This window comes from Misgurnus anguillicaudatus, chromosome 23, assembly GCF_027580225.2.
Source record: "Misgurnus anguillicaudatus chromosome 23, ASM2758022v2, whole genome shotgun sequence".
Lineage (NCBI taxonomy): Eukaryota > Metazoa > Chordata > Actinopteri > Cypriniformes > Cobitidae > Misgurnus > Misgurnus anguillicaudatus.
The window spans coordinates 8,937,311-8,950,230 of NC_073359.2; the positions used below are offsets into that span (position 1 = coordinate 8,937,311).

The 12,920-nt window shown below is 36.9% G+C and overlaps 1 protein-coding gene across 1 annotated transcript; it reads right to left on the reverse strand.

Moving 5' to 3' along the window:
• Positions 1-96: 96 nt before the first annotated feature.
• Positions 97-10,691, reverse strand: LOC129452807 (chloride channel CLIC-like protein 1). The gene is made up of 4 exons (XM_073862251.1): positions 9,913-10,691; positions 7,098-7,244; positions 6,416-7,024; positions 97-993 (listed from the first exon to the last, which is right to left on the reverse strand). The coding sequence occupies exons 1-4, from the start codon at positions 10,075-10,077 to the stop codon at positions 910-912; spliced, it is 1,005 nt and encodes a 334-aa protein (XP_073718352.1). The 5' UTR covers positions 10,078-10,691; the 3' UTR covers positions 97-909.
• Between the last annotated feature and the right edge of the window lie 2,229 nt (positions 10,692-12,920).

Genomic DNA, 12,920 nt, shown 5'->3' on the forward strand with positions numbered 1-12,920 from the left:
TGTAAGGTTATATATCTAATATTCAAATTCCTTAATCAACAGAAATTAGGTTTCTGTTTGCGAATTTAAAATGATGAAAATGAAACTTTACCAACATAACGCATAATCCTTCACATTTTTATTTATTCATATTTAAAAAACTATCAAATTTACATATAATGAAGCAAAACTACATAATTTACATAGAAACCTCCCACCAAAATATTTTTGAACATCGATGGCAGAAACCATGAGGTAGCTTCTAGTTGACAAAAAGTTTACACCCATGCCTTTGTTAAACCTGGATAAACAGTTTTCTGTGCAGCGTTTATAATTAAATTTATTTTTGGTAATATGACATATTTATTAGGTATCAGCCAAACATGTCTCCAGGTAATAGATCCAAGAAATTTACCCCAATAGATATGCGCTTTGCTAATATCATCTTCTGGAAAAAGAGAGCATATCGTTTTATTTTGGGGTTTCTTTTAAAAAATTACAACAAAATGGCCAGACTAAGAAAACGTAAGAGTAAGCAATACCTCTATAAATATAGGTAGCACCAATTACAGGGGCACATACTTTGTGTAATACAGGGAAAAACAAATACAAAAGCAATGCAGCATACAGGAAGTCATTAAATGCCCCTGAAAATTAAGCAGTTATCCTACTAAAAATATCAACTTATCCAAAGCAAAATTTCATAAATACACTCCTATGCTTATACAAGACGTTATAATTATTTGTAAATAAAATATTGGTGTGGTGAAAATGTCCCATTTTTAAGGTTGTAAACCTTCTCTCCAAGGTTGCATGTTAATTCAGTTACTTAAGTGCTTCACTCAAAACTTACTATCGACAGGGAGAATACTAAAATATATTTTATTTTAAAATAAGCAATTGTATGAAAGTAATAGCATTGACACCATTTTATGGCTGCGTTTCTTGAACTGGAGTCTTAAAGCTTGAATATATTTCCTCTCCGAGGACTTCGGTTGCGTCTCCTGATGTCCCCTGTACACAAAAAGCACATATATTTGGTCAAAATAATGTAGAATTAAACTTTACATATTTAGTTCAAGGAACAATTGAACAACTGAGGTTTAATCACATTCTTCATGCGTCTTGGCATGCGCTCAGTCTTTTACATTGTTGTGACTTTATTGTCACTCCTGAGGTTTGCCATTGTTGGAATTCAACAGACACTGGACTGAAATGGTCACGAAACATGAAATGATAATTAAAGGGGACATTTCTTTTTTAAGATGTCAAATAAATCTTTGCTGTCCCTAGAGTGCATATGTGAAGTTTTAGCTCAAAATATCATATAGATAATTTATTATAACATGTTAAAATTGACATTTCGTAGGTGTGAGCAAAAATGTGTCATTTTTGGGTGTGTCCTTTTAAATGCAAATGAGCTGATATCGGCACTAAATGGCAGTGCTGTGGTTGGATAGTGCAGATTAAGGGGTGGTATTATCCCCTTCTGACATCACAGAGGGAGCCAAATGTCAATGACCTATTTTTTTCATATTCTTGCAGAGAATGGTTTACCAAAACTAAGTTACTTTGTTGATCTTTTTCACATTTCTAGGTTGATAGAAGCACAATTATAGCAATTAAACATGGAAAAAGTCAGATTTTCATGATATGTCCCATTTAAAGGCTAAATGTAGATGCTAAGAAGTAACATTTTCATGCTAACTACATTTTCACAATGTAATGAATATTGCAAATGGACATGCCCTATTGACAACAAACACCTGTAATGCTGCGTTCACACCAGCCGCGGTAGAGGCGTCAAGCGCGAGTGATTTCAATGTTAAGTCAATGTGAAGACGCGGGTCTGGAGGTCTCGCAGCACGAATGGGGCATTTATCACAGCGCGGTAGACACGATTCCGTCTAGTTCGCGCGAATTGAGCATTGCTGCACAAATTAGGGTCGTGCCGATAGACGATAGTATCTTGTATCGACGATCTTCAGACATATGGCCAATGGCAGGCTTTCATGGCGATAGTCATGACGATAGTTGGCGAATGGTTATTATTATTATTATTATTATTATAATCATCATAGTTTAACATTTACATCCACAATGCATGCTTTTCCTCGCATGAGGGTTTTTGGGCTTCACTTTACGCGGAGAGCTTGTAAAGAGAGAATTCCTTTTTTGCACGTACCTGCACTTAATGCGCGCGTCTTGGACTCCTTCTAGCACTAAATCCAGCGCGCCACGTCATGAGCAGCTGCGCTTCTCTCTGTCTCACGTGCACGCGCTCTCGCGTCTGTCCGAAGTCTAAACATAAACTAAACTGTAATCCTTGTGTATTTGTTTAGTTTAATGCGTTTCATGGGAGCTGAGGCAAACTTTACTTTTTGTTTAAAATATGACCTGCTGCATATTGGCGCCTCTCTCACTCTCGCGTACGTGCAGTGCGCTGTCCGAAGTCAGATCACTAGGTATTAATCCTGTTTATGATATGCATTTCAATGAGTTGTAGCAACAGGTCCCTCGTGTTTATATGATTGTGTCTAAAATATGATCGCGTTCCGCTGGACCGATGCGTTTAAAAAGGCACCTCATGAGAGCACCACTGCTTGACACGTGTAGTCTTCTGCAACAACACTAAACAAATGCATTGAATTGTTTGTATGTGCGCACGTGTGTGTGTGTGCGCGCGTGTGCGCGTGCGTGCCCGCAGATGCATGTTTTTACAGTTATTAAGTAATCATTACTCGCATTAATGGCATCAGTTTTAAGAAGGTTGCGGTCATGGCGGTGTTGCTCTTGTTCTTTTTTGTCCACCCATCAAGTGACTTGTTAAAATGAGTAAAAAATTAACAAATAAAAAATATGTAAACTACTGCCACGCCCCCCGATACTATCGTGTATCGCCGATCTCACAGGCTGACGATAGGACGATCTCAAAATAGGGCATATCGCCCAACACTAGCACAAATTTTAACTTTGGCGTAAAAACCCACCGCGTTAACCAATCAGGAGCTTGTTCTAGTAATGACGTGATTATAGGAAGCGAGCAGAGTCGCAGAAGCCCCTCCCATGATGCGAATTTCCGCGTGAATGTCTCGATGATTCGAATTTCAAGCGCGTCTTTCACGCACGAATGCAGCGAGTAAACTCAACGTTCAAGTGGCAAACTAGACGCGATAGACGTAAATTTGACGGCTGCTGTAAACATACGGTAACAATTCTGTAACAGTAACATAGAAAAAAATCACAATACACGCAGACTCTAAAATACCATGATTATTAGCCGTGTAATTAGCTATTGACAATGATCAACCACAAATGTAGTGAAGTCAGAGATTCGAGTTGCTTACAGTAAAAACCTGCAGGTTGATGTTATTTCGAGCAGCCCACATCCTTTTAGTGAACGTAAAGTGCTGCAGTGTTTGAATTAAAGGAACATTTATTTTTAATATTACTCTTTTTTATACAGTAAGCCAGAATAACACTACAAATGACTAATATAAAAACTATAAAAGTAATTTGTCATCACTTACCTTTATGTCGTTCCAAACCTGCCTGACAATGAAGCTTAGAAAGAAAGCTCAAGCAGCTCCTTTCTATACAATAAATGCGTGAACAAAACAATATTATAGGTTTGGAATGACAAAAGGGTCAAATGTGTTCCTACCTGTGAAACCCAGCTAAAGTCAATAGGTCTCATTCACTAATAATTGCGTACGAATTTAATACGCACAGTCGAACTTCTCACAAAAACTTTTCGCCTAATTCACAACACGTGCTTGCGTACATGAATTTGTTCTTATAGTTGTTCTTACGTTAGTGAATTTGGAGTGTTCTACATGGTAATTCGCATAAAACACGCCCAAACCAGCTCCATATAAGGGTTTTCTGCAGTGCTGGTCAACAGAAAATTTTAGCGCAGTTTTTCAAAGAACCAAAAGAGCTCGAAAAGAAATCCATGATCATATTTATTATCGGTAAAGTTACGTTTTGCTTTGCATTTTTTATTTTGGGAGCCAGTGCTGTCCACAGACCGGAGTGACATTAAAGAAGTATTAGATGCGTTAACAAATATGACATTTAATTAATATGACAGAGACGCGCATCTGTATCTAAAATAAAACATACAGGAGATCAAGTGATTGACGTCTGGACTTCTCATTACGTTTACATGACGTTTACATTAGGCATTAAAGGCGCTCTAAGCGAATTGAAGCGTTTTAGACCATAAAACATTTTTTGTTACATACCGGAAACATCTCCTCACTATCTGCTTGCTGCCTGTCCGCTGATCAAACTGTAAAAAAACGTGATCTCTGTAGACAGCCCAGGCTTCACAAACGGCAATATCAACATAGTGGCCAAACCTAGCATCACATAACAAAACAAAGTATTCCAGCCAATAAACGACAAAAAGGATTTGGGGGTGGGGGTTGGGCGCGTTCATGAAAGCACGGAAGGGAGGGGGAGGGGGAGGAGTTAGCTACGCTCCGTCTGTTTGAAAACAGTTCAAACGTCAACAATAACTAACGTCTCGCAGATTCGCTTAGAGAGCCTTTAAGCAGACGCTTTCATATAGACAGTTTCAGCAGTAACAACATAAACAAGCGGCTTTCGTAGTCATCACGTAACTTCCGGTAAACTCTGCAAAGAATAAATAACAACAAAGTCCTTTTAAAGTAGTTTATTTATATAACAAGCAAAATAAACAACACGTAGATTACATAGGAACCCAAAACATTTGTTATTTTCAACGAGGTATTTGTTTAAGATTTCAGTTACAGCAACTAGTCAGACCATTAAACAAACAAAAAACAGAAGTAAATTCGGACCAGAGTCAGACGCTTATCGCATCACCGCACGTGCGCCCAATGAAACGGTCTATAGAGATTTAAAAAGTGAGGAAGGAAAGCGTGAAGATTTGTCATTACAGACATCTTCTTTATATGTTTAGAAAAAATAAGTAGGCTATAATCTAATAATGTATAATATAATGTATACAATAATAACACAGATCATTAAATATAATCATGTACATTTTATAAAAGTTATAATTATAGGTTAGTATTTGATTATTGCGTACAAGTGGTTTTAGTTTTTTTTTTTAATTATTGCATACATTTAGAAGACATTTTGATGCGAAAGTTTTTGTTTAATCACGATTTGTTCAGGAAAACATCCGAACGCACATCTCACAAATTTGTACGTACGAATGCTTAGTGAATGAGATCCATTGTTTTTGTGATTTACTCTTTTCTATATAAAATTATGCTACGTAATGTAAAGAACATTCTGTGAAAAATAAGCATTGATATCTTTAATATTGACTGAGTGAGGTCAAAGGGAAACCAAATTTTTATTCTCCAAATCTCATAATCAGATTATAAGGCTGGATTTCACAAACAGGGGTCACATATTTCACTGAAAAAAATTTTTTTAAGGTAAGTGGTTGCAATCAATTTATTTAAGCTATATTTAAACAAAAAAGATTAGTAAAGAAAAATAAAATAAAAAAACTTTTGTTTAAATGTAGCTTAAATTGATTGCAACCACTTACCTTAAAAAATTGAGTAAATTGAATGAATCATTTTTTTCAGTGTTGGGTGATTCTCGCGAAATTAGACGTATGAGGTGTCATGAAACATTTTGATAAAAAAAGGAAATGCAAAGTAAGAGTATCAAAATAAGAAGCATACAGTTACAAACATCTCTTCATGTTCTATTTTGCACATGATTTCAAATGACATCATACAAACCAATTTTGTTTACAACATTTAAGGGAAAAATTTTCATTACCGCAACGTGTGCATGACTGGATTTGGGTTCTTTGACATGGAAATATTTATAATAAAAAAAGCTTCAGTGTATGTTATACTATAAACATTTACAGTAAAGAAACATGTGGTATTTGGTGATCATAGAGATTATAATAAGGAATATAAATGTCTCCAAGGCCAATTTTCTCATCCTCCGCAACAATTTTCAATCATTGTTTAAGCCCTCAAGGAACTAACATTTAAAATAAAATTTGTTGGAAGGGACATAATTGACTGTGACACTCAAGATGGCTACCAGGGAAGCAGATCTTATTTTTTTTCTCCAGATAAAATGTTGTTTGTCATAGTACCTAGACAACTTTTTAGTTCTCACTACCGAAACATGAGTTTGTAAATGCATATATTTAAGGTAATCTCATGTTGCGGTAATGATTATTTTTGATAATAATAATCCAAAAAAAAGGAAATAATTCTATAGGAAATATTTTTTAAATCCTCTAAAATAATGGTTATAGTAAGTTCAGACCTTAATCTTATATGGGAAAAAAAATTTGCTTTTTGAAAATTCTGATTGTGGACACCTTCTAAATCTGGATTTCGTGAGAATCACTCATTTCCATTTTTTTAGGGTGTACTAATTCTTTAAGAGATCCAATACTTACATCATTCCCTTGTTCAGCACCCAGGGTCTTCACATCTATTTGTTGAGACGCCTCATTGCTTATGAGTTCATTCTCACTTTTGTCCTGAATCTGAGCGTCTTTCTGAGTGTCTTTGTCTTTAGTAGAAACGTTATTCTCCTTTTCTTCCTCTTTTAGGACTTCCTCCACTTTAGGTTCTCCACCTCCTTCTATCTCAGGACCTGGCTCCTGTCTTCCCTGTTGAAAATCAATATTGTCCTCGCCAGAGGCGCTACCTACAAAGCGCAGATTCTCGACCCGAACAGTTTGCGCCTCTCCGGGCCTGGGATTAAATCGCTGTGGGAGGTCCATGCTTTGATAGTTCCTATCTCTTGGCTGAACGGTATTCACATCTGCATTGGCATTCCGTTCCCTAAATTCCTTGTTAACCCGGTTTCTTACTTGATTGATCGTCTCTTGCTGCTCTGATAGTGGCAGTGGTGCATCTCCACCTGCGAGGGGTTCGTGCTCTCTTATTGGAGGAGCTGGCTGATGTTCTACCGCAGAATGCGGCTGGTCCCGACGTCCACCAAGCCAGAGCCAAGGTAATGCATGTTGTATAGCCACATGAGCACTTCCGTACACGCAAAGCTGAGGAAGGGAAGAAATTACATGAGTATGCTTTTACCTAAAGTACCTTAAAATAATTTGCATTAAATCTTACAAGGATGGCTGCCCCGATCAAAAGAAGCACAGGTATCTGGAGAGTGACTGGCAGATCTTTCAGCAAAGCTATGAGAAACTCGCTGATGCCCTGACCGATGTGCTTCCGTGGATCTGTGATGAAGTTGGTAATGGTGACTGTGATAGCCTGTAAAAAAAATATATATATTTTGAGTTTATATACATATACATTTTATATACATTGGCACCATTGGTAAATATGAGCAAATAGAGGTTTGAAAATAAATCTACATTTCTCTTTTGACAACATAGAAAATATTAAATTATACAATATATAATTAATAATATATTTATATATATGATATATATATAGCGTGTGTGTACGGTAAAACAGAAAAAAGTATACCTGTAATTTCAAACTGATGGCTTATAATAGACCCTTTACTTAAAGGTGACATTTCACAAGACATTTTTAAGATGTCAAATAAATATCCCCAGAGTACGTATGTGAAGTTTAAGCTCAAAATACCCCACAGATCATTTATAATAACATGTTTAAATTGCCACGTTGTAGGTGTGAGCAAAAATGTGCCGTTTAGCTTAACACACCCACAATTAAATGGCATAGCGGTGGGCGGTGCCTCTAAACATGGCGCCCACGTCCCATAATGCAACACTGCGGTGACGTACATTAACATTCCCTAAAATAGCCAATAGCATCCAGCTGCAGCCCCGCAGACTCACCTCCGACTAGACACCAGTGGCTGGACACCAGTGGATAGACAGCCTACGTCATTTCCGTTTCGCCGCTAATTTTCGTTTTCACCGCTGGATGAACAGCAATTTTATTTTATATTTCAACTCTGGATATAGACAGACAGCATATTTATTTTATATTTTCACCTCTGGATAGACAGCATATTTATTTTATATTTTCACCTCTGGATAGACAGCGTATTTATTTTATATTTTCACCTCTGCATAGACAGCATATTTATTTTATATTTTCATCTCTGGATAGACAGCATATTTATTTTCGGTTTTCACCAGTGGATAGAGATTCTTTGCAGGCTTAATTGCACACGTTTTTTCCGTAGTCATTTTACTTTAATGACTTAAAATATATAATATAAAATCTGTGTGCAAATTGAAATATGATCTTTATAATATCTCTTTACATAAAACAATTCCCAATGATATGCTTAATATTATAACATCAATAATTCATGCAAACTGCATTCACAAAAACCACCTTGAAAATATATATTGTTCAGATCATTTCACTATTTTTTTGTGACTTAAATTCAGCCTAGATCAATGAACTATAACGTTGTCATTACAACAGACTTCTACATGTTAATTCACAGTTTTTTTTTTTAAATGAAACCACTACTGTTTTTAAAATATACGTAGATTCACATGATCAGAGAATTCACCAAACAATCCAGATCAAATTAACACTTCGTGGTTTTGCAATATTTATTGGAAATTACACACATCTTAGTAAAATTAGACAAATCTGACCATCAGAATGAAGATGCAACAGTCAGGCTCGTAAGGTTGTGGGGGAAGTCCCGATTTCAAGAGAAAATAAAACATGAACAGTTTCAAATAAACTATTGCACACAGTGCACAACACACCTCATTCCTGCCCCCTTAAACTGTCTAGTTTGTGCATTTGAAGACATGACCGATAAATCATCGACAGTTTATTATTTTTTCTTACCGCTGACATGTGCATGGCGCGTCAAATTTGAAAAGTGAATGACGATACGATTTGATTGATTTCTTCGGTTAATGATTTGCTGTCGGTGTTCTAAAAGTGCTAACAAGTTAGCAAGCAAACAGCAACAAAATATCCACATTATTATTGTTACAATGCTTGTCTAATGAATTAAATGTTCCCGGTCAGATCTAAGTTAACATAAACACTAAATTTGCTGTTGTTGGCACAAAAAATACCAAAAACACCAATGCCTTCACAAAATAAAAACAGAGAACGGAAAGGGAGGCTGGTAAAGGCATTGCAAACATTGATTCAAAGCTCCATCAAGCCAGCAGGTAAATCATACTGAATATCTATTGTCAAACTTTAATTCTTGTTATTATATTTTCCCATTATAATCACTTGTAATCACTTGTCTAAGTTGATGCTAGTAATATAGTAACACATCATTTATTTATAGTACTTTATTAAAACCATACTAGTACCACCCCCTGTGCCCTTTTTGGTTTGGGCCACTGCCCCATCTAGCATTTTCATTTTCTAAATGACTGTTCTCATTACAAAGAAAAGTGAATGGTTTATAAATAATTTTGGCATTAAGGTATAATGCAAAATAAGTTAAAATAAGGCTTTTCAAACTAAGGCCACTGGGTTTTGTACAGATGCAAATTTGTGTGTATAGTATGTACAGTATGAGTGTGACTTATGAAATGTAGTTTTCACAGAGCTGTGTGTTTCACTAGTTTTCTTGCTAATGATTTAGTTTGTTTAGTTAATTTTAACACAATTATCAGCACTAAGGTTTAAAAAATATTATCCGGCCCTCACCAGTCTTAAAATGTAAGGAATACTGGAGCTTGTTTGGGTTGGTGGTGGGACTGTTCGAGGTGGGCGCCGGAAAATTTCCCTTATTTTCAAATCCAAAACTTGACAGGTATGCACTGGTGTCTAGCAAGAAGTGAGTCTGCAGGGCTGCAGCTGGATGCCTCTCAAAATAGCACGCGATTGTCACGCGCATCTCGTCACAGGCGCACGACTTATCAGCGTGCACCGTGCAGCCCTAATGTGAAGCTGCATTGGTACCATGAAAAATGGTGAAAAGCATTATATAAATAAATAAAACACTCACCTCTGGTGGCTTTCTCATGCGCTTTGCTGTTGGGTCATAATTCAGCATGTCATAAAGATCAATCCACTCATCGTCGCCATTCACATTTGCGAGGGCAATAACAAAAAGTCCATAAAAAACAAACATAATACAAAATACAGTCGACAGAGAGCTAGATACATTCATGATTAATAACGTTTAGTGATTAAACACCAGCTGTCTAAACCGTTTCGATCTTACTTACAATAAAAATGTTTTTTTGTGAAAATCGATCGTTAACTACGACCAAACATATTCGTGTAAAAATATAAGTGCAGTGAAAGTCAATACTAAACAACTGCAGAAGCGCAGACACATACGTCATGACAGTCTGAGACTGACAGTCCCAGCCTGACAGTCTGAGGCCAGAAGTGGGCCTTATAAGGCATTCCGCTACTTCTATGTCGTTGTAAGTAATACGGTAATATGATTATGCAGGCATGTGGGTTTTCTGTCTTTTATGCTCCGTACGGACGCTAACTTTGTTAGAAAATCATACCCATTATATCAAAAGCATGGACTATGATCAAGACCCACATCGATAAAAAAAATGCAGGGCTTGCACAGAGCGATTCACTCGACATCAAAGTACCGTGAGATCAGAGTGCATGTTGTGCTTGTTTTAAGAAATGTATTAAAAATATTTAATTTAAAAAGATATATTTACGATATTTGAGCTGCAATTGTATATTATTTATAAATATATAGGGCGATTTCAGAATGACTGAGGCACTTTTTGCCTTATGAGATGAATTATATTTTATATACACACACGTATGTATGCAAGTTACAGGGCCGGAGTGGGACTCATTTTCAGCCCTGGAGTTTCATGCCTTAGACCGGCCCACTTTAGTTCACGACTGACTATTAAAATAATATCTTTAAACCCTCAGTAGTATAAGTCTGCAGTAGTGCACTGTTCTCTGCAGCCTTGCAATTCACTGTATTTTTCAAATATATAATTTCATATTCCGTGCAAATGCAGTAAACAATTATAATTTTTGCCATAATTATGCAGCCCTACCATAAGACCATAATATTACTAAAGTAAACTTATTCAAAAACTAAAGGAAACAAATGTGTTTGTATTTTCCTCTATATTTCTATTTCTAAAAAATGGTGAGTCTTGAGATTAACTGTTGGGTTGATAACGTTTGGAAACCCCTGATATACAATACACAAGCAAGATTTATCAAGTAGGCCTATGCATTGGAAACAAATGGAAATAATCTGTATCTTTTTTTTTAGTACTTAGATCATGTCTATTGCTAAATAACGTAGGCCTACATTGTGTTAAAAAAAAGAAAACATCATGGATATACTTTTGAAACTAATGAGTTTTGCATCAAATAGATTTTTGTTCCTCTTGCAATAAACGATGAATAATGACTATTCATAGAGAATTCATCTATGACTTGGATAAAAAAATACGTTTAGAGGCCAGCCCGTTTGTATTAAGACGCGCTCAAGTTTATTTAAAATATAATAGACGCGCGGCCGGCAAGCGCACTCAAAAGACGCGCTCAAGTTTATTTAAAATATAGACGCGCGGCCGGCAAGCGCACTCAAAAGACGCACTCAAGTTTATTTAAAATATAATAGACGCGCGGCCGGCAAGCGCACTCAAAAGACGCGCTCAAGCTTATTTTAAATATAGACGCGCGGCCGGCAAGCGCAATCAATATAGACGCGTCTGAAACAAAACTCGTGTTCAAGTAAGCGCTTTGAAAACCAGAAGACAGCGGCACGTCCTGCGTTTCCCATGCGTTTTAGATGTCAATGAACCCTAATGCAAGAATTCTTCCAATAAGTGGTCGGGACTCGGGACACAATCAACTTGTGCATAAAGCGGCGGGGACATCTCTCACCCGCAAATACGCGTCATCCCGGTGGCATGACAACACCGGCCCTTGTGGCCAAAAAAAACAGACCGGCCCACCGGGAATCCTCCCGGTTCTCCCTATGGCCAATCCGGGCCTGGCAAGTTATGTCTGTTTATGTATTTGTGTAAAATAATGTAAAACGTAAGAATTGTTATTTGCTACAGACAATTGTTAATAGTTATTTTTTTTTTAGTTAAATGTATAGTTTATTATCCATTTCTATATGTCATAAATGAATAAAAATAAATGTAACACAAATCTTAAAAAATAAAGCTTGAGCATTTAATTTGAATGAAAAAGCATTTTAATAGATTTTAATGTTTAAAAATTATCCGTCCATCTCCGGTCTGAGATTACAACTCCGCCACTTCCGGCCTCAGACTGTCAGGCTGGGGCTGTCAGTAGCATAGATATGTATAAAGGCTAGATGGCTTACCGGCGCTGAGAGCCATAGATATGTATAAAGGCTAGATGGCTCAAGGCGGAGTCAGCTGTGTCGTCACTTGGCGGCCATCTTAGGTCAGTGCTGCCATAGTGCTGCTCCCTGCTGCTGTGGACGGAAGGTGAGTGACATACGCCAACTAAAATGCTCGAAACTTGCTGAATTCTTGACGGATTTACAAACGGTTTGGTTTTTTACAAACGTTATTAACGTGGCTATAATTCTGGATGCTTTAACATGTTTCATGATTTTTTTATTTATTTTTAGTATACGTATTCAGTGTCATAGGTACATCTTTGACGTTTATAACAAACCAATCCGTTTGAAAATCGGTAAAAAATTAAGCAAGTTATGCTCATTTAAAAGTACCTGCATCATTAAGACTCAATGCTACGAGTGAGCGAGCGCCCTGTCGTAAGATGGCCGCCAAACTGCGGACGTTCCACTCAATTGGCCATCAGCGCGGACGAGCCATCTAGCCTTTATACATATCTATGCTGAGAGCCAATGGGACCCGACGACGTCACACGGCGGCCATCTTAGGACAGGACCGCTCGTCCAGTTATAACATTAAAGTCTATTGTGCATGTAGTGCTGAAATAACTATATTTTGCTCAATTTTCAACCGATTTTCAAACGGCTTGGTGTGTCATAAACGTCAGGGA

Excerpts from the sequence above, each read along its gene's own strand:
- LOC129452807 (XM_073862251.1), bottom strand. The coding sequence starts at position 10,077 with ATGAATGTATCTAGCTCTCTGTCGACTGTATTTTGTATTATGTTTGTT. Across the intron at positions 7,025-7,097 it reads TGATCGGGGCAGCCATCCTT|CTTTGCGTGTACGGAAGTGC; the intron begins GTAAGATTTAAT and ends TCCCTTCCTCAG. Across the intron at positions 994-6,415 it reads GTGCTGAACAAGGGAATGAT|GGGACATCAGGAGACGCAAC; the intron begins GTAAGTATTGGA and ends TTTTGTGTACAG.